Consider the following 25,875-nt stretch of genomic DNA (forward strand, 5'->3'; position numbering starts at 1 on the left):
CCGCTCTTCTTCTTTCTTGACGGTGCTGATCGCGTGAAGCGCGTTGACGGTATCTGATTGGTTGGAGGAAGTGTGTTATTTTATTTTTTTCAAATCCAAACCTCGTTATGTTTTCTCGCGATGACAGCAGCAGCGGTGGCGGCGACCTTCTCGCCTCGCTCCTTGTGGCGGGACGGCGGAAAGCCCTGAGGGGAGAGGCCTCCCTCCCTCCCCGCCCAGAGGAGGCTCTTTGGTCCACCTCCGGAGCCTCAGGTTGGGCGTGAGGCTGAGGCGTCTCTCCGCCAAGGGAAGCGAGTGGCGGAGCAGCAGGTGAGGACACACGTTCGCCGCGGAAAGAAAGAAGGCAGCTCTACCATCCTTGCCATAGGCCAAGCTGCGTCTCCGCACTCGAGGATGAATGAAGTTTGACACCACTTTTTCTGCCAATGGCTCAATGCTATGGCATCCTGGGATCCAAAAGCTTTATCAGGTTTTGAGCCCTGGCAGTTGAGGTTTCAAACTGTGTTAAATCTACAGTGTAGATGGGCAAACTTCGGCTCTCCAAGTGTTTGGACTTCAACTCCTAATAGTCTAACGCAGTGTATTGTCGAAGGCTTTCATGGCCGGAATCACTGGGTTGTAGGTTTTTTGGGGCTATATGGCCATGTTCTAGAGGCATTCTCTCCTGACGTTTCGCCTGCAACTATGGCAAGCATCCTCAGAGGTAGTGAGGTCTGTTGGAAGTAGGAAAAATGGGTTTATATATCTGTGGAATGACCAGGGTGGGACAAAGAACTCTTATCTGCTGGAGCTAGGTGTGAATGTTTCAACTGGCCACCTTGATTAGCATTTGATGGCCTGCCAGTGCCTGGGGCAATCTTCTGTTGAGAGGTGATTAGATGTCCTTGTTTGTTTCCTCTCTGTTGTGCTGTTGCAATTTTAGAGTTTTTTTAAAAACTGGTAGTCGGATTTTGTTCATATTCATGGTTTCCTTCTTTCTGTTGAAGTTGTCCACATGGCATTTGATGGCCTGGCAGTGCCTGGGGCAATCTTTTGTTGAAAGCTGATTAGATGTCCTTGATTGTTTCCTTTCTGTTGTTTTGCTGTTGTAATTTTTGAGTTTTTTAATACTGGTAGCCAGATTTTGTTCATTTTCATGGTTTCCTCCTTTCTGTTGAAATTGTACACATGCTTGTGGATTTCAGTGGTTTTTCTGTGTAATCTGACATGGTGGCTGTTGGAGTGGTCCAGCATTTCTGTGTTCTCAAATAATATGCTGTGTCCAGGTTGGTTCATCAGGTGCTCTGCTATGGCTGACTTCTCTGGTTGAAGTAGTCTGCAGTGCCTTTCATGTTCCTCCAGCAGACAAGACCTACTAAGAAAATCCAACAAATGCTACGTTCAGCAAAGGACAAGAGGGATCCTTTCACTTCTGCAGGAGTCTACCGTATACTATGCAGCTGTGGACAAGTCTACATAGGGACCACCAAATGCAGCATTGCCCAAACACGAATCAAGGAACATGAAAGGCACTGCAGACTACTTCAACCAGAGAAGTCAGCCAGAGCAGAGTACCTGATGAGCCAACCTGGACACAGCATATTATTTGAGAACACAGAAATGCTGGACCACTCTCACAAGCACCATGTCAGACTACACAGAGAAGCCATTGAAATCCACAAACATGTGGACAATTTCAACAGAAAGGAGGAGACCATGAAAATGAACAAAATCTGGCTACCAGTATTAAAAAACTCTAAAATTACAACAGCAAAACAACAGAGAGGAAACAAACAAGGACATCTAATCACCTCTCAACAAAAGATTGCCCCAGGCACTGCCAGGCCACCAAATGCTAATCAAGGTGGCCAGTTGAAACATTCACACCTAGCTCCAGCAGACAAGAGTTCTTTGTCCCACCCTGGTCATTCCACAAATATATAAACCCACTTTCCTAGTTCCAGCAGACCTCACTACCTCTGAGGATGCTTGCCATAGATGCAGGCGAAACATCAGGAGAGAATGCCTCTAGAACATGGCCATATAGCCCGAAAAAACCTACAACAGTCTAGTGCAGTGTTTCTCAGTCTTCCTAATCCCCCCTTAATACAGTTCCTCATGTTGTGGTGACCCCCAACCATAACATTTTTGTTGCTACTTCATAACTGTAATTTTGCTACTGTTATGAATTGTAATGTAAATATCTAATATGAATGATGTATTTTGTAAATTTGGCACAAACATCTGAAACACTCAACTCTCAATACTGAAGGTTGATTTTGTCATTTGGGAGTTGTACTTGCTGGGATTTATAGTTCACCTACAATCAAAGAGCATTCTGAACTCCACCAGCAAGGGCATTGAACCAAACTTGGCACATAAAACTCCCATGATCAACAGAATATTCTGGAGGGTTTGATGGGCATTGGCCTTGAGTTTTGGACTTGTAGTTTACCTACCTCCAGAGAGCACTGTGGATTCATGCAATGATGGGTCTGATGGACCAAACTTGGCACAAATACTCAATATGTCCAAATGTGCAGCCTCGTGGAGTTTGGGGGAAATAGACCTTGACATTTGGGAGTTGTCGTTGCTGGGATTTATAGTTCGCCTACAATCAAAGAGCATTCTGAACCCTACCAACGATAAAATTGGGCCAAACTTCCCACACAGGCCCCCCATGACCAATAAAAAATACAGTGTTTTCTGGTGGTCTTTGGCAACACCTCTGCCACCCTCTCATGACCCACCCAGGGGTCCCGACCCCCAGGTTGAGAAACCCTGGTCTAATGTTTAAGCAGCTGAAGTGGAAAAGGAAATGGCCTCAGGCTGTTAGGAATTGTAGGAGTTGAGGTCCAACACATCTGGAGGTCCCAAGTTTGCCCATGCCTGGTGTATATGTACCCACCATTAGAATCATAGAATATTAGAGCTGGAATAGACCACGTGGGCCATATAGTCCAACCCCTTGCCATTCAGGAAAAGCACAATCAAAGCACCCCAGACAGATGGCCATCCAGCCTGTTCAGAAGCTTCCACTACACTCCCAGGCAGAGCGTTCCACTGTTGAACAGCTCATACAGTCAGGAAGTTCTTCCTAACGTTCAGGTGGACTCTCCTTACCTGTAATTTGAATGCTTCGCACTCAAGGTCCTTCCACACAGCCATATAACCCAGACCAAAATTTGCTTGAAGTCCCCAACATCCGGACTTATTATCTGTCCTCTACTAGGCAGAGAGCCTTCTCAATTGTGGCCCCTTATTTATGAAATGCCTTGCCAGTTGAAACCCGAACCTTTCTTTTCCGACAAGCTTTCGATGGGTGAATAACTCAGAACTATGTCGGATTATTATTATTATTATTATTATTATTATTATGTGGGATTTTATTCAGTTGTGTGGAAAGATTCCTCGTTTCAAGGGCAGCAGAAAATAAGCCTGCACCCTCTTCCTTATGACACCCTTTCACTTGTTTATACATGGCTGTCATGTCTCCTCTCGACCTTCTCTTCTGCAGGCTAAACATATCTAGCTCTTTAAGACACTCCTCATAGGGATTCATGGTCTCCAGTCTTTGGATCATTTTAGTTGCCCTCCTCTGGACACCTTCTAGCTTGTCAATATGCCTTTTGAACTGTAGTGCCCAGTACTGGACACAGTATTCCATGTGATGTCTAACCAAAGCAGAATACAAAGGAACCATTACTTTCTTCGATCTAGACCAGTGGTTCTCCATAGGGTTGGCTTAGAATCTATTCTTTTTTAGTTTTATTGCGGCATTACTGCAAATATACTTCTGCAATGGATCACCAAAATTTTGCTTTTCCAGTCCTCCTGCTAAATTAAGAGGGCTAAGGAGAAAAAATGGCGAGTGGGTGTAAAAAAGACTTTGTACAAAGGATTTTTAAAGCAGAAGCTTTGTTAACAGATATATCTGTATCTAGGTGGTTTTGCAGTTTTGCAGAAATGGACCGTCCTGGTAAGGGTGTAAGGGCTAAACTGATGGAAGGCTAATCTACAATGCTTTTATGAAACACGTTGTTGTATGCCTTCATGTCAGTTCTCATGTATGGCATATGGTGAAGCTATCATTACAAGATTTGTTCAGCAGGGGATTACCTTTAGCGCTTTCTGAGGCTGAGAGATTATGACTTGGTCATCCAGTGAGTTTTCACAGCTCAACAGGGATTTGAACCCCTTTCTCCAGAGTAATAGTCCAATTCTTAAGCCACTAAATCATTGAAACTGCTCACTCAACAGTATATGTATTTTTCATGATTTCAGTTAATGTGAAAAATTGTCTCTCTTTATCCTTTAAAACAGCAGATACATCAAATGAAGAGGCTTAACAAGATCGGGCTAGAAAGATCTGCAGGTATAATGAATCAATAGCATTGTACTATAACTTATGCGGAGGGTTGTCAGCTACTCCTTGAAAACCTTGTTAGATGTGTGGGGAAGGCACTGGCATAGAAAAATTAAAAGCATTCATTTCTTTCTGTTCATAAATTATGTGACTGATTTTACTACTTTCAAGATAGTTGCACTATATTTCTTATAAATAACTGCTGGCGTTGTTTGCATAAGCTATTTTAGCAAAGTACTGTTATCAGCAAGCATTGCTCTCTTCTTTATTGCTGATTATACAACTGCATACAATGTTCTGACCTTCAGTAAGTCAAAGATGAATAGGATGTCCAAAACATGACTAATACAGATTCCTATGATGGTTATAATGAAAGCTGTCATATTCATTACCCACTTTTCTATTTGAAGACATCCTTACAGCATCCTCTGATTATTAATGCATTTATTTAGTCTTCGTGATATTCTAAACAAAAACATAATAATAGTGCAATACTATTCTTTGTTGATCCTGGACCTATTTTTGCAGATATGTCATAAATGCTACCAAATGTTTTGTTTTTGTTTATCTAAACCTAGAATATTAAGGAAAATGGTACGTAATTAAGGAAACTTTTGAGTTTGTGACCACTGGGAGTGCTAATATAACATTTATTCTGCTTTTGGCAGCATACCACTTCCCTAGCCTAGTCAGTGTACAAAGCACATGTGATGCTTCAGTGGAATTATACTGTAGAAATGGAGAGTGTTTTATTTATGCAATAAAATATTTCTACGAAATCTAATCAAATTCCCTATGGTTTAAAGTAACATTAACATGCAAATGTAAATGGTGAAGTAGACATCACAATTAGTACAAACTTGCAGCCGTCCACAGGAATTCAAAATATGGCCTGTAGGATATACTGTCAGCTGAATATGTACACAGTTACAGCACTGGAACTTAATAGTCATAACTATTTCTTGGACTCCTGAGGTTCTGAAAGCCTTTGGGAAGTCACTCCTCATAGTGAGTATAACTATATCTGACAGTAGCAAATATTGAGAATTGGCTGAATGGTTAGTCAGAACTAGTATAGAGGTATGCTGTCTAGCAAACTTAAATCTCTTATTGTCCAGACCTAAAGGATATTAATTCCTTAGTTAATTTTTCATGCATTGTTGTACAGGTTAAGTGTCTTTAAACTGGAAATCCAAAATACTCCAATATTGTCTACAAGGACGAGCAAAATAGTTTCATTCACAACATTATTAAAATAATTGTGTATGAAGTTATTTTCAGGCTATGTGTCTAAGTACTATATGAAATAAATGAATTTTTCTGTTTAGACTTGTGCCCTATCCATAATATATCTTATTGTGTATATATACAAATATTCCAAAATCCAAATCAATACAAAATTCAAATACTTTTAGTCCCAAGCATTTTGGATAAAGGATACTTTCAGGCAGCCGGAAAAATAGCTATTTTAAAAGCTGTCAGAATCTTTCATGCAAGTAAGCTAATCATATGATCCTTTTTTGTTTCTAGACACAGGCTTGTTATGAGGAGCAATGAGCAATGTGGTAAAATGAGAAGACAAATGGCACTGGTTAAATATTAACTGAGCAATTACACTGTGTCAAAGGGTAAAGCAGCTTAGTGTTTGCTTTCTCTGGCACACAGTAAGTGAATATTGAAGTGCTACAGAAATCATTACAGTGGGCCCTTGGTATTCACTGGGGTTTTGGTTTCGGAATCCACCATGTATGCCAAAATCTGTGGATGCTCAAGTCCCACAATGTACAATGTCAATGTAAAATGGTGTCCCGTATATGACATAACAAATCAAGGTTTGCTTTGAGTGTGTGTGTGTAATATTTTTATGCCATGGATGGTTGAATCTGTGGATTCAAAATCCATGTTTACAGAGGGCAAACTATTTCATATCTGGGTCAAGAGAAATTTGACTTCCCTTCCCCTGTGCATTAATAGAATATTATTTTAATTTATCAGCTTCTTTTTCTTTTTTCAAACAAGGTCTAATTTATTAGTATGTTGCTGAACATTTAAAAAACATAGTGACTCTATTTAATATAACATTCCTGTAACAAAAGACAGAATTCCGAGCCTCCATCTTCAACATGGAGAAAACACCCCTTTCAGAAACCAGTTCCATGTAAAATTGCACTTTTATGGTTTATGAAATAAGAAATAGCATGCAATTTTTCAACAAGACATGTAGCAGCTGTCTCTCCTCTTTTTCTAGATGTGTTTTACTAATGGGTGTGAGCAAGCTAGATGTGTTATACAGACGCCTTCTTCTTACTAAGCTCTTCATTCAAGGATGGGGAAGACCTGAAGATTTGAAAAGGTGAATTGTATTATGTTATAACTCCAGTGTTAAGTGTCCAAGTGTTTCTTCTGTTAAAATGATCTCATGTCATAAAAAACATACATGTGTCTTCTGCTTATTCGGTGGGTTAGGACCAGAGCACTGTCAAAAAATGGAAATAATTGAAATGTGGAACCGAATAATATATATCCTAGTCTTAATAGGCAGGTAGATATAATTATCACTGTTGTTATATATTACAATATATATTATGAGCACAAATATTACATGTCCAAATATAGTACTATGTGAATACTGTATTTTATATACAAATACTGTACAGTAATATATAAGGGATACACAGCTCAAAAACCAAGATTCATCATGGACTGAGTAAAGCAGTGCGTAGTTTCAAAAACATTTGCAAACAGTGATTAAAAAGCAGACTATGCATTCAACATATGGGTTCTAGATAGCATTTAGAATGATCAAAAGAGTATGTTATTTTAAAAGCAGTCTAAAAGCAGGGGACACCTGTATTTATGGATTTTGTCTGAAATATCTGAAGCTTGTTTTCTCTTTTTTAAATAGAATATTTGAATTCAGAAAGCTTATTGGAAACAGGGAAAAATGTCAGAATTTGGTTTCAAGAGACTACCCAGTGCATATTAACAAGGTATTGAAACTAATGAATATAACTGTAACTTAAGATTCTATGTTTACCTTAAATATGAATATTATTTTAAAAAAATACTTATTATGTGTTGAAATTAAGAACACTATATGCATAAGTGAATTTGTGTACATTGGCAATATTCCAAACGTGATTTTGTAAATTTTGTGATGGAAATTGCTATACTAACCATTTATTTATTATATTTCCTCAAAGTCATGGGAGGTACCCTACTGTTTTGGGGATATAGGAGGTACTTAATGAAATCAGACCTTGGGATTTGAACTGGAATGAACTGGAATGTTCTGAGTCCAACTCAAGATGTTGGCTTTTAAAAGACAGAAATATTATATTCCGCGCCTCCTGAACTGTATTTAGTCACTTGTGTTAGTTCTTTCAAACAGCTTTGGCTTTTGTAATCTATACTTGAGACAATTTCACACTGTTAGCATTTTTTTCCACCTAAGATACATATCTGATAGCCACAGTAATAATATCACAATTTTCCTCTAGGTTGAAGAGCAATCAGACTGTAAGATCCTTGATGGACACTTCATTTCCCCCTTGGCTCATTATGTTCCAGATATCATACCATCAGAATCGGTTACAGCAAGGTAAGAGCAACCACAGCAAGTTATAAAATTGCTAGCAGATTGAAATAGGTTGCTAACAATTGCTTGTTCCAAGGATTCTCAGAATGCATAGAGTGCAGATGGGAGCCTCTCCTGATTGTATTGTATTGAGTTCTGATCTGTGAAGGGCCTTCATTTTATTATGCTGGCTGCAGTTACATCTCACTACATACCTTATCTATCAGTACAAGGAGAATAGAGTTGGGACAAGCTCATATATTCCAACCTTCCCTCATATTCTTTTCCTGTTAAGAATTCAAGTATTGTGGAAGGGTGGTACATCAGTCTGTCCTGTTATTGAGCAAAGTGCATATGGCTTTTAAAGTTCTGTCTTTATAGTCATGCTGGGAACAGCTAGTGCAGTCACCCTTAATTGCATATGCTGTCAGAGGCTTTTCATTATTTTGTTGCATTTGTATGTCACCTTTGTTCCAGAATAGGAGCCATTATTCTGGCTTTGAATGTGCACAGACAACTATGTAATATGTGAAGAAAGGCTTAAATCCAGTGTCAATTTACCAAATTTTCATAAACACATAAAATAATAATAATAAGATTTATATCCCACCACCATCTCCCAAACGGGACTCAGGGCAGCTTACAGAAGGTATGCTGTCCTGGGTACGACCAATTGCAATGAGTTCAAAGTGACCGGTATCAATTCTCACTATTTCATTACCTTCAAAGTAGGTTTGTGTATTTTGGCTGAACCTTGATCCAATTCTGCTTGTCAGATACTGGAAGCCTGCCCCCCTCCCCCCCCCCCCCCCCAATCCATTTTCTTTCACCTCCTGAAAACGGGCGCACTGCCAAATTAGCATTTTTGTTCTGCATCCAAAAAAGCTGCTCTTTTCGGCCCATTGGTGACAGTGGGGAACTTACAAAGCTCCTCTTTCCCCTGGGAGCCTTTGCTTTTTTCCCTTCTGGGGAGCCTGAGTGTCAGCAACAGGGTTAAGAAATCACCCTATCCATCCCATTATGCGGGAACTTCCCACAGGCTCCCCTTCCATAAGACCCGGATTTTAAAAAAATCAGAGTAAGATACCACTCTTTCTGGATGCTTTACCTTCTGTTTATAGAGGAGACCAGGTTTAATGCTTATTAAAGCTGTTTCTACTCTAGAGGAAACAAGCTTTCATGCATGCTTTCTCTCCCAGCGGCAACAGAACACAACACAGCTTTCCAAGGCATTTTAAGGAGGCCCAGGTAATGAAGAGCGATGACCTGTAGCTCATTGGAGCCAGCTATTCTTCCTGGACTACCTTAAAATCCCCTCTGTTCTCTATACTGCCTGCAATCTCTTTTCTGCTTGGCATTTTGCTTCCTTAAAGCTGTTTCTGCTCTCTACTCTAGAGGAGAGGTAGGCTTCTCTTTTTGTTTACTGGAATTACTATTATTATTATTATCTTTTAGAAGTATTTTCTGAAGGAGAGGAAGGGAAGGAGAAAAAGAAGGTAAAAGAGTGACTCTCCAAGCCCCCAAACGCGCATACACCCCACCCGCTGTCTTTCAGTTCCCCAACTCCCAGTCAGTCCCACTAAATAAAAAGAATCAGGAAAATAAAGGAAAATCAGAAAGATTAAACTGTGATGCCGGATAGGAGAGGAGGAGCCGTGATTGTCTATTACGTTGTCCTATTTTGGATGGGAATCCGTGACAGCTGGCCCCTTGCCGTTTTGGGCATCCAGATGAAATGGATAAGCCAAATGGCCAAAGGCTAAAAACGGATCCCTGCACAAGTATACTTAAAAGTAGCCTTTCCACTCATTCATTGAGTAAAAAATTATTGATTCGTTGAGTAGAAAATTTTGGATTCCTCTTCTGGACATCCTTTCCAAATTTGGAAATTATTTTGATAGATTTCCTGTTACCTTTTGTATACCAAAGCTCATGACATACATTGTGCATGCTAGGTTAATGTGTATTTATTGTGAAAATGCGTATTCTTCCACCAAGCTTTGCAAGGTACCTGAAAGGTTTTTTTTTTTCCTAGTAGAATGTAGCACAGTATGGCTTTAGTAATGTGACCCTCAGTTCAAATTCCTCTGTAATGCTGTTAACTTTGTTTTATACAGATTAATTTCCAAGAATTGCCTTCTTTTTGATAGGTTTCAGTTTATAGTACCAAAGAGATGGAACAGCAAATACAGACCTGTGTGTATTCATTTAGCTGGCACTGGAGACCATGTAAGCAAACAGAATTACTCAGGCTTTTTAACTAAACCTATTGCATTGGTGGTATTCCTATTTAATTCCTATTTAATCTTTATTTTCTAGCACTTCTGGAGAAGACGTACTCTAATGGCTCGTCCAATGATCAAAGAAGCATGTATGGCTTCACTGTTGTTAGAAAACCCGTATTATATCCTTTTCATTTGAGGAAGTACAGTCGAACATAAGCATATTTCTAGAGGGTGGGCTGTGAAGAAGTTTCAATATTTAGTAACGCTTTTATTTTTCATTTTTATTTACAATGCCATAGCATCACATACAGTATATATAGGAAATATATTTACATTACCTGTGAAAAATCAAACGTCATCAATAAAGAAAAAATAATTCCCAAAAAGGTATTAAAATGTTATGACTTTTGACCCACCCTGTATACCTTTTTTGCATGCTTTCTTACAAATAGGAGATCTGTATAGAAAAGAAGAGCAAGCCACAGACCCCTTACTACAATGCAGTCTGAGCCCCACCACGTGCACAATGGAGGACCTTCTCACAGCGACACCAGAGGCACACCAAGTGGCCAGCTTCTGGTCAAAGGAAATTTAGTATAATGCCAAGTTTTTAACTTTGTTTGTGAAATATATATACACACACTCAATTAGCTTCTGATGCAATAAACAAACAAACAAACAAACAGGTATTTTATAAAAGAGTTTTAACACTGGCCCATAATCTAATATGTTGTAATATGATTCATTTTGGTTGAAAAGAGATCAGATTAGGGTTAAATATTATATGTGGAAATATTGCAATTCATATTTCTTGAGTAATATGTTATCTCATATATATGTTACATATATATGTGTGTGTGTGTATCTATGCATAAAACATCTTAGAGATATTTTGTTTCAGTGGCTGTGTTCATAGAATCTGGATATTTCTATCTCAAATGCCCTGTTTTTAAAAAGTGGGTAATATTATGAAATTATCAAAGTGAAATCAATGGGATAATAGTTTGTATAGACCTTACTTAGAACAGCTGCCATGGCAGATTCCCATGTCACATCTCAAAATAATTATAGAAATCAGTTTAAAGAGTTTTCTTGAGACTGCTGAGAAGCAGACGCACAAGTATTTTATCCCAGGCAATCTCCAAATCTTGTTTAGAAAAAGAAATAAGAGAAATCATTCTCATTCCCAAATTAATGTGGCAGATTTTTATTTTGTATAGGTCTTTAAATGAAACTGCAAATCATTTTTGTATTATGTAAACTGCTATACTGCAATATCCTGGATTCAACTTTGTTTATTTGTCAAAGTACTCGTTTAAATTATGATTAGCTCTGTTAAGTACAGGGAGTGCCCAATTGAAGTTATTAGAAATTAAAACAACATTTGAATATTAGCGTGCATTTTTATTTGATTTTAAACTTTTAAAATAATAGAATTTTATTGAAAGTTTGAAGCCCAGAATGTATATGTATTTCTATATTAACTTCTTTGACTCATACATATACATGGCTGCAGAAAACCTAAAGACCAAATGTAAGTATTAACCGTATCTTACTAATTGCCTCCTTTCCTCCATCCTCCAAATATTTGGCAAGATTTGTACAGACAGGGCTTGCCTTTGCCTTCCTTTGTAGCAGAGAGCCAAGGTCTTTGAGTCTCCTTTGTGGAGAGAAAAAGTAGGGTATAAATAAACAACAGTAACAACAATAAGGTCATCCAGAAGATTTTCATTACTAAATTTGGATTTGAACCCTGGACTCCAGAGTCATAATCCAACACTCAAACTATTACATCACGCTGTCTGTATATCCGTTATACAGTGAGTTAAAATAAATTGACCTGGGGGGCTGGTACAGAAGCCTGTAATTATACCAGGAACTGACAAGAAATATTCTGGGATGAGGAAAATAAAATACATCTCCAAAATAAATTGAAATGGATAGGAACAATTGGCACCTATACTGAAAGTTTTGACTAATCAGGGTTTTCCTTCAGCTCCAAGTTATGGAGCTACATTTGTAGTATTGCTTTGCGTTTGCCACAGCTGCTTAAGTTGCTGTATTACCAAGGGGAGGAAATCTTTCTCTTTCGCAAGTAGTATACAAAATCTGTTCAAGGTTGTAATAGCACATATTGGCAGTGAAGTAATTCTGGATTGCACATTTTATCCAACAACCCATGGTAACAAGGCTCACAACATTTCACCTTTGGCATGTATTTCTACAAGATCTGTATGCTATGGGTTTGTGTTGTTCTGAAACAGTTTGACAGGAAAAGTGGACAGATTAGTTTTTTGTGAGTTTTCCGGGCCATAAGGCCATGTTCCAGAAGCAGTCTCTCCTGACGTTTCACCCACATCTATGGCAGGCATCCTCAGAGGTTTTGAGGTTTGTTGGAAACTAGGCAAGCGAGGTTTATATATCTGTGGCATGTCCAGGGTGGGAGAAAGAAGTTGCATCTGGTCTCACAACCTCAGAAGATGACTACCATAGATGTGGGTGAAACATTAGGAGAAAATACTTCTGGAACATGGACATATAGCCTGGAAAACTCACAGCAATCCAGTGATTCCAGCCATGAAAGCCTTCAACAACACAGTGGACAGATTTGTTGATTGTAATCCAACTTTGGCAGCTATTATTGGGCTAACTAATTGTCTCTGAGCTTTTCTTTCATTTGTTTATCATGTTTTAACATGGGTTGGAGTTGAAACTTATTTCATGAACTACAGGAACTTACTTCAAACTCCAGGAAAGGGGATTCCACCTGAACATTTGGAAGAACTTCCTAACTGTGATATTTGTTCAGCAGTGGAACTCTCTGCCCCAGGGTGTGGTGGAAGCTCCTTCTTTGTAAGATTTTAAACACTGTCCATCTGTCAGGGATGCTTTGAATGTGATTTTCCTGCTTTTTGGCAGGGGGTTGTACTGGATGGCCCACGAGGTCTCTTCCAATTCTATGATGAGTATGGATTTTTAATGCATCCTTTCTGAAAAGTAAGTGTATTTTTCTTTATTTGGGAGGAAAGAAGATCATGTCTAAAAAACGTGTCTGACCTGTTTGTGATGGGAGGAGCTCTTGTGCTAGAATCAGCAGCTCTTTTACACTGGTTGGAGAGAGAAGGCTATGGACCCCTTGGGATGACTGGAATATCTATGGGAGGACACGTAAGAGCTTTGTAATAATAGTCAAAGTAGTAATTCTAATGAGGTTTGCTTATGTTATTTAGTATTGTACTTATACTTTTTAGATTACCGTACAAGTTTTAAAGAAAGCAGCAGTATGTGAGCCACCTAATATATAACATTGATAAGAAAAATAAGATGTACAGATTTGGATATCTCAATTTCATATTCTATTAGAAATAAAATTGTAAGTTTGATTGAAAGCCTCTTAAATTTCAAGGCCATGTCACAATGCTAATTTCCTTTTAGAGTTATAGCATGATCCCCTTGTCCATGGGACCGATATCAGTAGTTTCATTTATGCATGTTTCATCTTTCAGCATTTTCTAGGTCCCTCAGTGCAACTCTATGGTATTACTGGACCAGAAGCCCTTTATTTCAGTAAATTCACTATTATCTGTGAATATCCCCTGGTGGTGCAATGGGTTAAACCCTTGTGCCGGCAGGACCGCTGATCAAAAGGTCAGTGCTTCGAATCCAAGAAGTGAGGTGAGCTGTTAGCCCCAGGTTCTCATGAAAGGGCATAAGAGAAGCCTCCCACAGGATAATAAAACATCTGGGCGTCCCTTGGGCAACATCCTATTATCTGTGTTTTTGTGTATCTGCAAAGTTTGAGAATGTATCTCCCATAGATTCAGGGATTGCACTGTTAGTAAATGTTATTGATATATAGATCAGATTATTGTTAATGCAGTGTATACAAAACCAATATGGACTGAATCCTATTAAACCTAGATTAATACAATAAAATGTAGATGCTGTCCAGACAATAACAAGTAATATCCATCCTGATACAATGTTTTCCTTTTTCACAGATGGCATCATTAGCCGTGTCAAACTGGCCGAAGCCATTACCACTAGTTCCTTGTCTGTCCTGGTCTACAGCCTCTGGTGTTTTTACCACGGTAATTCATTTGTAGTTAATAATGGATAATGTTAAGTTGAAACCATGAAAAGATTCAAAGCTTTAAAATTAGAGATCGAATATGTTAATCTTAGAATATTTTAATCTTAATCTCAAGGCAAATGCTAATGTTGTACTAGTTCCCGCTATAGCCCTTAGGACGTCATGATAATTGGGTCTTGAGGATTTCTTATCCTCACAGAGCAGGTTTTAGAGGACCAAATGTAGCTGCACTGGGGTAATTACCCCATCTTGCTTCTATTGGATGCTGCAGTTCAGTTTTAAACCTGCCTTTCATGTCACTGAGACAACAATAGAGTTTATCCTTTATTTTAGCTCTGGGGACAAATTTAAAAACTTGCTCTAGTTCTACAGTAATGGTATGGGAGTCAGAAGACTGAGAAATAAAAGGCCAAAGGCTCATGGATGAAAAATGCTTTCATATTTCTGTAATCTCTTTTTGTTTGGTGATGGCTCAGAAAACGTCAGGAAAACATAATCATTGGGAGAAGAACTTAACAAAATTACCCTCTTGAATATAAATACTGTTTATATATACACACACACACACACACATATATAGTTTAAGAAATCTATCATTGCTTCATACTACAGTTTCCAGTCTTTAGTTGTGCATGAAATAACTGCCTATTTATATTCCAGGGTGTGCTGAGCAAGGCTGTGAACTGGAGAGAACTAGAGAAGCAGTATTATACGCAGAGTGTTTATGAAGAAGAAATAATTCAAATGCTTGAATACTGTGGAGTAAGTATACCCTCCTTATTTTCAATTTATTATTAATCTTAAACTGTATTTTAAAAAGGTTCAATATTACAATGCTCAATCACTTTAGCAAAAAAAAACAAACACATTAAATATGAAGCCTCTGGGATTTTTACTACCTCTGTGCTATAAATTAATTTCACACTTGAGTACATCAGCTATTAAGTGAAAGTGATATCTTCTTCAAGTTTGGGACAGAGTAACTAGGGTACCAAACTGGTCAAATGGTTCTATAGTTTCTTAGCTGTAGCACTGACATCAATTAAGACAAAAAGAAACCCAAAAAACAAAAATACCAAGCCCATACAAAAATATTTCTATTTATGTATTGCTGGTGTATGAAAATCTAATCTTGGTTACATATCTTCCGACTTTTTCATAAGATGACACAATAAAATAATATTGTATAAAACCATTTCCAGGGTATGTCTATAATTGTATTATGAAACATAAATGGATGTCATGTTTAGACATGGGTCCCATCTCCAAGATAGCTCAATCTGTACAAATATGCAAATACACCTGTTCCAGAATCCAAACAAATATGAAACCCAAAACACATCTGGTTTTGGAAAAGGGGTACTTAACCTGTGTAGTGAGGTTTATGAATATGCTTTAGTTGGCCTCAAGATAACAATTGAAAATAGTAGTAGCAATTTTTCAAACTGCGATTAAATAATAAAGCTGAAAAACATCTTCGAGACCACATCTCTTTCTATGAACAAGCACTAAGATCTAATGGGGAGGCCCTATTCTCGGTCCCACCCCCATCTGAAGTGTGGTTGGTGGGGACGAGAGTGAGGGCCTTCTCGGTGGTGGCCACTCGGCTTTGGAATGCCCTCCTGAGGGAGATCAGACTAGCCCCTACTCTCCAAGCCTTCTGTACACAATTGAAGACACTTTTTTCCGACAAGCCTTTGACCATACAGTAGAGTCTCGCTTATCCAACCTTCATTCATCCAACGTTCTGTATTATCCAATGCAGTCTGCCTCCTACCCAGATCCACAGCTGTTCCAATATATTGCAATGTTGTGCTGCTAAATTCGTAAATACAGTAATTACTACATAACGTTACTGTGTATTGAATTGCTTTTTCTGTTGATTTGTTGTAAAACATGATGTTTTGATGCTTAATTTGTAAAATCATAATGTAATTTGACGTTTAATAGGCTTTTCCTTAATACCTCCTTATTATCCAACATTTTAGCTTATCCAACGTTCTGCCAGCCCATTTATGTTGGATAAGCGAGACTCTTCTGTATTTATATTCCCTTAATGAATATACGTGAGGACCTATAGATTTTTTATCAAGCACTTTACAATACTGAGACTGATTACTGTTATTTACCTGCAGCTATCGCTGTATTTTATTGATTTAAACCAGGGGGCATTGTGAAGTTGTGATGTTTATGCTGGTTGTTTATTGTTTTATGTTGCTATGTTTTTTCATTTTCTGTATTTTGTGTGGTTGCACCTTTGAGTGCTTTGTGAGCCGCCCCAAATTCCTCTGGGAGATGGTGGTGGGGTACAAATAAAGTTGTTGTTGTTGCTGTTGTTATTAAACCATGGGGCCATATGTGTGTAGGCATTTTCACCACAGGACTTTGTGGTGAGATTCCCCCCCCCCCCTCTTGTTTGTATGCAGGAGACAAGTTTGGTAAGTGATTCCCGGTAGAAATTAAATCATTTTTAATAAGAGAAACTCAACATTTAAGACTAACAATTTTACCGTATAAAACCAAAGAGCTGTTTCGAACATGCTGGCAGAGCTACCATATTAGATTAATGTCTTGTCTAGTTGGTTTTTTTAAAAAAGAAAACTTAAAAAACTGATTTAATGGATAATTTATACATACATTGACATTTGTGAAACATGCCTTAATTGAATAGGTATTTCTGTTTAGGCAGATTCATTCAAGATGGGACAAGACTTTGTTAAAAACTCCCCCAGCAGTGTGGACAGTTTGAGCCATCTGGATCTGAATTCCAGTGTGCTGAACCTCGATATCAGAAGCGAAGTTCTGTCTTCAGAAGGCTGTTGCTCCCTTAGCTCTAACAGGAACACTCTAAGTGCCTCTGCAGAAGGACTGTTAGTGCAAGAGGCACCCAAAATGCAGTGCATAAACCAAACCTTTTCAACCAGCAGCAGTAGCAATAAGAACTTTTCCAATGCGGAGAAGAATCTTATAAGTGGAAAAAGAGATCGCTTGCAAAGAGAATCTCTAATGTTCATGAAAGGAGTGATGGATGAATGTACCCACGTAGCTAATTTTTCAGGTATATATAATTTTTAATACGAGTTTTAACATTTCTTTCTCTTACCATTTTCCTGTACTTACTTCAGCCCTATCTAACAATATTTTCTTTTGTATCTTGAGCAGTCTTCCTTAAGATTTTCTTATATGCTTTGCTAAGTAATCACCTCTGTGCACACATATCTCTTACATTTGAAGTTCCTCCTCTCTTACACACTTATCTCACTCCTGCTTCCTGCTTGCCGAGCAGGACTAAGAGTAGCTTATAATGAAGACAACATAATGTTTTTATAAAATGTTGTTTGAAGGATAGCATGATCACTAGCAGACTTAATGCCAAAAGAACTAACAGGTTCACTAAATATTTTAATAAATTTTAATAAATCACTAGTAGTGTGATGAAGGAGATTTCTAAGGCTCAACTATAATATATTGAAATAATAGGGTACAGCATCTCATGTGTTTGTGTGCTACTTACAGGAAAGATATGTAATGCTGAAAACAGACTAAAAGGTGAACCCCAAACTATTATACAGGCAGTCCCTGAGTTACAACCATCTCACTTACAAATGACTCGTAGTTAAGAACGGAGGGCGAGATAGCAGGAAGTGAGAGAAATCTACCCCTAGAAAGGGAAATTCCCTCCTGAAAGAGTTATCATGGAGAAAAAAGTATATCAGCTAAGGCTTTAACACCAATCCTTGTTTCCTCCAACAGCCCAATTATCACAGGGACAGAAAGTAAGATGAAATCTTCTGATCAGGGGCACAGACAGCAAAACAAACTCCACAGGGATGTTAACCCTTCCCTGTACTATCCAAAGCTAAAGAATATATATTTCGGCCTGGAGTTACACTTTAAAAAGTACCTGTTCCGACTTATATACAAATTCAACTTAAGAACATATCTACAGAACCAATCTTGTCCATAACTTGGGGATTGTCTGTACAGTATATTATAGTTTTATATTATTAGTACCCAGTTGCCTTTAACATTATCCAGAGATTAAGGTGATTTCTCACTCAGTGGGAGTACAGTGCCAATTCAATTCAGATTATTCTTTATGCATGTATCTTTTTCTATATCACTCTTTCCGGTAATTGGCAATACTACTTCAGCAATTAAAACCAAGCCTATACTAGACAATTGCCATTTTTTGAAGAAAATACTTTAAATCTTTACGGAATTAATTCAGCAGTTTTAACAAACCTATTTCAAAGATTGCCTCTAAAACGAGAACATCGTTTCAGGATGTTTTCCTTCTAATAGCATATTTTGTTCTCAGTTCCAGTTGACCCAACACTGATCATAGTTGTACAAGCCAAGGAGGATGCTTATATTCCAAGAACGGGAGTGCGTAGCCTGCAAGAAATATGGCCAGGATGTGAAGTCAGATATTTGGATGGAGGTCATGTTAGTGCCTATCTCTTCAAACAAGGATTATTCAGGTTAGATGTTCAGAGAAAGCGGTAAATAAATGCAACTTTTGGTTAATGTAAGTTTTCCGGGCTGTATGGCCATGTTCCAGAACCATTCTCTCCTGATGTTTCACCCACATCTATGGCAGGCATCCTTAGAGGTTGTGAGGTTTGTTGGAAGCAAGGCAAGTGGGGTTTATTTATCTGTGGAATGTCCAGGGTGGGAGAAAAAAACTCTTGTCTGAGGCAAATGTGAACGTTGCAATTGATCGCCTTGATTAGCATTGAATAGCCTTGCAGCTTCAAGGCTTGGCTGCTTCCTGCCTGGGGGAATCCTTTGTTGGGAGGTTATTGGCAGGCCCTGATTGCATGAAATGCAACTTTCATGCTGTAACAGTACTGTATTTCTTAAGTGGTAAGTATGGATTTTCTGTAGTGGCACTCCTGTCCACATTCACTGTTTCCAATTATGTGAACAAGCAGAGTTGAGCTTTGAGCTCATGTTTTTTATCTCCTGGCTTGTTTCAATAGATTTCTTCCTGAATTTTGATGTAATGATAAACCCCAGTTTAACAAATAAATAACTTTTTGTGGATAAGCTATTTTGGTGTCCAAGGCAATTTGGAAAGAACCCATCTCAAACTCTAAGATTGACAAATGATTTGAGAGACTTGTGTATTTAAATATTCTCAAAGCATTTTTTTTGTTAAACACTGAATTTTGAACGTGTAAATCATTGTTATGCTTTCATTAGTGGAATTAATACTCTATTTCTTTTCTTTTTAGGCAAGCAATATATGATGCATTTGACCGTTTTCTAAGGAAATATGCTGTGTAGTCCTGTCTTGATAAACTGTTGAGTGTCTTTTATACACGGATTTCCATGGTAACATCATACTGAGAATAAGCCTGCTATAAGTTCAAAGTCACCAGGTTGATGGATTATTCAACAGTGATTAACACATTAAAACGTAATCCCTAAAGGTTAACTTTGAATTTGCATTAGTCATAGTTACGGCGATTTTAGCACAATTTGTTAATGCCGAGAATGTCTGAAAGTTTGTAAGATATTTATTACTTTTGAAAAGTTATTTTATTTGGAATGTCCACACATCCCTTGAAGAAGGACCAATATAATATTGAAGATTGCTTAAACTTCTTGTCCCAACACATCATTAGAAGTTCAAAGAAGTAGTATTAACAATATGCAGCGTAGCTTCTGGCAGTATACAAACTAGATTAATGTTAACTGGCTTATTTAAAGCTTTATTCCTAAAACAATCTATGTCAACTCAGAAAGTAATGAGTGATTTGATGCAATCTCTTGTGTAAACTGGTTGAGCTACACATGTTCCATCATTGGTTATTAAAAGAAAAGGACTTCTCAATGTCCAACTTTAATAATTTAAAGCAGAAATATAATAATTTATTTTTAAATAATATTGAGGTAGGATAGAGGAAAGACAATGGGCATATCTGTCCCAGAGAATTTATAAAACCTTTTTATTTAATTAGCTGAATGCCCCACTGGAAATAAAAATAAATATGGAGCCTTCCAGACATATTGCATGTGTTAATGTTTTGATAAATGTTTCCTTTCTAAATACATACACAAAGCTGTTTCACCTGGTGAACTGGAATTTTTTTTATACTACCACACATATAGTGTTAATTTGATAGATGTATATCTGGCATCCTCAAACTGTGGCCCTCCAGCTGTTGGGGCTTCTGGGAGTTGGAGGCCCAAATGAGCTTGTTCAGTTGTCAGGAATTCTGGGATTTGAAGGCCCAAACAGCTGGGGAGCTGCGGTTTGAGGATGCCTTATAGATTCAATGATAAAAAGTTACTCTTCATGATAATAATGTCAATCCTACTTAAAAATTTGGAGAATTACAAATTAAATTTATATTGGGTTGCTGTGAGTTTTCCGGGCTGTATGGCCATGTTCCAGGAGCATTCTCTCCTGACGTTTCATCCACATCTATGGCAGGCATCCTCAGAGGTTGTGAGGTTTGTGGGAACAAGGCAAGTGGGGTTTATATATCTGTAGCATGTCCAGGGTGGGAGAAAGAACTCTTGTCTGTTTGAGGCTAGTAATTGATCACCTTGATTAGCATTGAAAAGCCTTGCAACTTCAAGGCTTGGCTGCTTCCTGCCTGGGGGAATCCTTTGTTGGGAGGTGATTAACTGGTCCTGATTGTTTCTTGTCTGAAATTCTTGTTTTTGAGTGTTGTTCTTTCTTTATTGTTCTGATTTTAGAATTTTTTAAATACTTGTAGCCATTTTTTTTTAAATTTTCATGGTTTCCTCCTTTTTGTTGAAATTGTCCACATGCTTGTGGATTTCAGTGGCTTCTCTGTGTAGTCTGACATGGTAGTTGTTAGAATGGAAGAAAAACTAGGGGAATTCCAGACAAGAAACAATCAGGGCCAGCTAATCACCTCCCAACAAAGGATTCCCCCAGGCAGGAAGCATCCAAGTCTTGAAGCTGCAAAGCGTTTCAATGATAATCAAGATGATCAATTGCAGCATTCATACTTGCCTCCAACAGACAAGAATTCGTTTAGTGGCACTATATAAAGAAGAAACCTATTCCTACAAAGTGGTAAAGAATATTGGATAATGGCATTGTCTTCTGGCAGAAGACAGATCATTAATCCATTTCCATGTTTTTCTTTCAGTGTGATTGCCTTTCACACTCTCGTCTGTTTGGTTTTGCTTTCATTGCATTTTCCTGTTGATTCTCCCATTTTCATAGAATATTAATTCTAGTAGGGGTTGAACAGTCTGCTTAGTTTGATCATAGGTCCCCTGCAACCTAATCATTCTTTAGTCATCCTCAAAATTATCTCGGCTTTTTTGACTGATAACATATATTGCCCTAATTCAAGTTTGCCTTGGGCAAGCAGAAGTGCCTTTCTGCTGTGTAAGACACCTTTAGATCCACGCTGTTTTGTATATTGCACAAAATTCAAAGTTTATATATAGAAGGTTGAACACAATTTTGTCAAAATCTTTTAAAAGGGAGAGAAGTCATTGAAGCATGTCTTAATGTACCAAAAAGGCAAGCAGCATTCATTTTTATATGTTAATGAGTACTAGGTACTGTCATTTCCAAGTAGATGCCAAACTTCTTTTATAAACTGAACAATTTATTTTATAATAAGAGGAAGTGTATATGGGTTATCTATAAATTAGCCAAAAGTTTATTTGACAGTATTGTGCCCATTGCATCAATGCTGTAATTGTCTCATTTGCCTCGAAGTTTTGAGTAGATAGTATGAGACTGTCTGTTATCAAGGAATATTCTTGAAAGAACCAAAACCGAAAGTATAGACCTCTCAAAGACCAAATAGAAGTGTTCACATTTGAGAAGCTGTATGAAATGGAATTCCAGGTTTTAATTACACTATTGTTCATACATCATGAAGAAATACATTGTTTCTTGATGGACTGTATGTTACAGTACAAGAAACATTATCGAATTGTTAAATTATAAAGTCCACTGAAATTATTTCTCTTATCAGTTTTGTGTATCCAAACCTACAGCTACATGAATGTACTTGCTATTTCCTTTGGACATGTTTTGATTTTTAGACTTCTGGAACACTGATGTAAAAAAATTGAGGAACATTTTGATGAAAGGTATCTGCCAAAATTGATAAGCACATAATGCCTTTTCTTGATGGCACAACAGCATGTTCTTAAAGTGGAAGAGTAATATCTCTGTGGTGGGCATCCTGTTGGTCAATGCCAAATAGAGTAAAACCATTCAGTCAGTTGCTAAAATAGTGAGTCAACATGTAGGTAAATCCAATTATAATTAAAAAGGTGTATTCTAACCAAGAATAACAAGAGGATTTAGGCCTACATCTGATACGAAATTTCTTTGCAGGTACAAATACACTAGTCAACTGGAGACAGGGCATGAATGCTTTCGCAAGCCAACTCATAATATCCGCACCAGAGATTAAAATTGTAAAGCAGAAGTATGTTTTGACTGAATGCCTTCACAAACTTTCCTGCATTCTGAAACACTGAATATGGTTTTGGGGAGCATCAAAAACCCTATCTAAACATACCTTCATTATATGAAGATAATTAAAATATGTATTGTGAATAGTCATGGGTATGTACTTTCACTTCAATAAAATGTTTACAACGTAATTCCTCTTAGCTTAAAAGGTATTCTCTGTGTTACTACTATTCCCCCTTCACGGATTGGTAGATAGTCAAGGAGAGGCTAACAAAGAATGTGTGGCCTTATGAGTCTATGTTTGAAAGTCATCTGCTCTCAATCATTTCTTTCTTACTAGAGGTGGACTAATGTGAAATGAAAACGAATTTCCAAATTATGTATGCTTTTTATTTGATTGTATTTTATATTTTCCAATAAAAAGCTTGCAATGTTTAACCCTTTTGTGCCGTTACTCTGTATTGTGAAATGCTTTCTTGTATATTAAGGTGAGAGTTATGACTCTCCAGATTTTGTTTTGGTAATCCTAGCCAATACAGCCAATTGTGAGGAATGTTGGGGGCTGCTTTCAAACAATACTGGGTGGGCTGAAGAATTCTTAGATCACTACATTGCCTAAATGCTAGGCCTCAATGAAATTTATAGAAGTGAATGACCAATCCAAGCATACTTATGCCTACCTGGCTAAACATTTGGGTTATTTTAAAATTATTTATTTATTATGAAATCTGTTTCAAGAACTCGGACAGTCCCAACCAAGAATTAATATCTCCAGGATAGGCAATTTAGGCCCTTTTTACAGTGCCATATATATCCAGATTTGCTTTCAATTGGATTCTATGGCTGTGTAGGCTCATATAATCAAGTTCAAAGCAGATAATGTGGATTATTTGCTTTTATCTGGATTATATCGCAGTGTAGAAGGGGTCTTAGTGGTTTACAGATTATTCAACTACAGTTCTTTCACCATACTGACCACGTCTGTCAGGAGTTTAGCACATGGAAACCTAACTCAGTTCTTTTTTATTATTATTATAATATGTATTATTTATTTCCAACATTTGTTCCCTGTCCTTCTCAACCCCCAAAGGGAGACTCAGGGTAGCTTACATCGACAACAATTCAATGCCAACACATACAGAATACATACACAATATATCACAACATTGCACATTAAATAAAACCATTAAGTTTAAATCAATTTAAAAACATTATAAGTAAATGTCATTTTGTGGTACATGTTATATGAAAGCAACTGTTCTTAAAAACTGGATAAAACATGGGCCGAAATAAATTGAGGTCTTGATGATGATGATGATGATGATGATGATTTTATTTCTTACCCGCTTCTCATGGTTCAAGGTGGGCTACAGCATTGCTAAAACACATAATAAAAACATATAGTCATTTAAAAACACTTTGAAAAGCACACATATTAAAACATATTTCCTTAAAATACATAATAAAATACACAAAACAAAAGTTACAGCATGGAAGTTTAAAATTCATCATTAAAACTGGCTGGGCAGGCCTACCAGAAAAGATAGGTCTTCACTTGTGTCTTAACTGGCAGGTCATTCCACAGTTGTGGGGTGGCCACTGAAAAGGTCCTCTGGATGGTGGTTGCCAGTTGGGTTCTGGCAGGCTGGAGCAGACGCCCCACAGAGGACCTAAGTGTGTGGGGCTGATTGTATGGGAGAGGGAGATCCTGTAGGTAACCTGGACCCAAATCATGTTAAAGGTCAAAACCAACACCTTGTACTTTTTCCACAAACAATTGGCAGCCAGTGGAGTGACTTAAGGATAGGTGTAATATGCTCATTCCTAGATGTGCTTTTAACCAATCTGGCTGCCATATTTTGAACAAACTGGAGTTTCTGAGCTGGTACAAAGATAGCCCAATGTAAAGTGCATTGCAAAAGTCCAACCTTGAGGTTACCAATGTGTGCACTACCATCTTAAGGTCCTCCAAATCTAGGAAGAGGCGCAGCTGGCATATCAGCCGAAGCTGGTAGTAAGCAATCCTGACCATCGCATCTACCTGGGCTGACATTTGGAGAGACAGATCCAAGAGCACTCCTAAGATGCGAACACAGTCTTTCAGGGCGAGTGTAACCCCATCCAGAACTGGTTGATTAGGATCCTTGATGGCAAGCATCTCTGTATTGTCTGGATTCAGTTTCAATTTGTTTTTTCTTATCCAGCCCATTACCTCCTGTAGGCATTCATTCTTAGGAGACACACTATCTTTAGTTGAAGCTGTTTTTGAAGGCATGGGGTGTCATCAGCATACTGATAACGCCCCATGCCTACGGATTATCTCTCCCAGTGGCTTCATGTAAATATTAAACAGCATTGGGGATAGAATGGCACCTTGTGGAATATCACATAACAGCTCCTTTTTTAAGGAGCTGCCATCCTCAAGCACCACCATCTGGAACCTGCCTGAGAGGTACGACCGGAACCACTGCATCACAGTGCCTCCAATTCCCAGTCCCTCTAGGCATTCCAGAGGGATACCACTGTTTATGGTATCGAAAGCCCGAGAGGTCTAGAAGCACCAACAGGGACACAAAGCCCTTGTTAATGTTGAGGTGGAGATCATCTACTAAGGGGACCATAGCAGTCTCAACTTCCGTATCTTGCTCTGAAACCAGTTTGAAATGGATCAAGGAAGTGTGTGTCATCCAAGACCTTCTGGAGTTAAACTATTATGTAAGATTATTCTTTTTTCATAGGGTTTAAGATGTATTTAAACTTTTATACTGAATATTAGGATTGCTATATGGCATCTAACTGCACACTGATCTGCGTTTCTTAAGTATATTGACTGTGTATTGTTGAAGGCTTCCATGGCCGGAATCACTGGGTTGTTGTAGGTTTTTTCGGGCTATATGGCCATGTTCTAGAGGCATTCTCTCCTGACGTTTCGCCTGCATCTATGGCAAGCATCCTCAGAGGTAGTGAGGTCTGTTGGAACTAGGAAAATGGGTTTATATATCTGTAGAATGACCAGGGTGGGACAAAGAACTCTTATCTGTTGGAGGTAGGTGTGAATGTTTCAACTGACCTGGATTAGCATTTGATGGCCTGGGGCAATTTTTTGTTGAGAGCTGATTAGATGTCCTTGATTGTTTCCTTTCTATTGTTTTGCTGTTGTAATTTTAGAGTTTTTTAATACTGGTAGCCAGATTTTGTTCATTT

At 38.0% G+C, this 25,875-nt stretch overlaps 1 protein-coding gene across 1 annotated transcript; it reads left to right on the forward strand.

Annotated features, from left to right (window-relative positions):
- The first annotated feature begins 92 nt into the window (after window positions 1-92).
- ABHD18 (abhydrolase domain containing 18) lies at window positions 93-20,983 on the forward strand. The gene is made up of 14 exons (XM_060778953.2): window positions 93-309; window positions 4,303-4,354; window positions 6,594-6,698; window positions 7,251-7,335; window positions 7,846-7,946; window positions 10,073-10,151; window positions 10,242-10,326; window positions 11,654-11,681; window positions 13,177-13,315; window positions 14,149-14,238; window positions 14,901-15,002; window positions 16,926-17,298; window positions 18,562-18,724; window positions 19,481-20,983. Exons 3-14 carry the CDS (start codon window positions 6,607-6,609, stop codon window positions 19,530-19,532), a joined length of 1,389 nt encoding a protein of 462 aa, XP_060634936.2. The 5' UTR covers window positions 93-309; window positions 4,303-4,354; window positions 6,594-6,606; the 3' UTR covers window positions 19,533-20,983.
- Window positions 20,984-25,875: the final 4,892 nt, after the last annotated feature.

Source organism: Anolis sagrei, chromosome 5 (assembly GCF_037176765.1).
Source record: "Anolis sagrei isolate rAnoSag1 chromosome 5, rAnoSag1.mat, whole genome shotgun sequence".
NCBI classification, from domain to species: Eukaryota; Metazoa; Chordata; class Lepidosauria; order Squamata; family Dactyloidae; genus Anolis; species Anolis sagrei.

Excerpts from the sequence above, each read along its gene's own strand:
- ABHD18 (XM_060778953.2), top strand. The coding sequence starts at position 6,607 with ATGGGTGTGAGCAAGCTAGATGTGTTATACAGACGCCTTCTTCTTACT. Across the intron at positions 13,316-14,148 it reads GAATATCTATGGGAGGACAC|ATGGCATCATTAGCCGTGTC; the intron begins GTAAGAGCTTTG and ends CCTTTTTCACAG. Across the intron at positions 17,299-18,561 it reads CCACGTAGCTAATTTTTCAG|TTCCAGTTGACCCAACACTG; the intron begins GTATATATAATT and ends TTTTGTTCTCAG.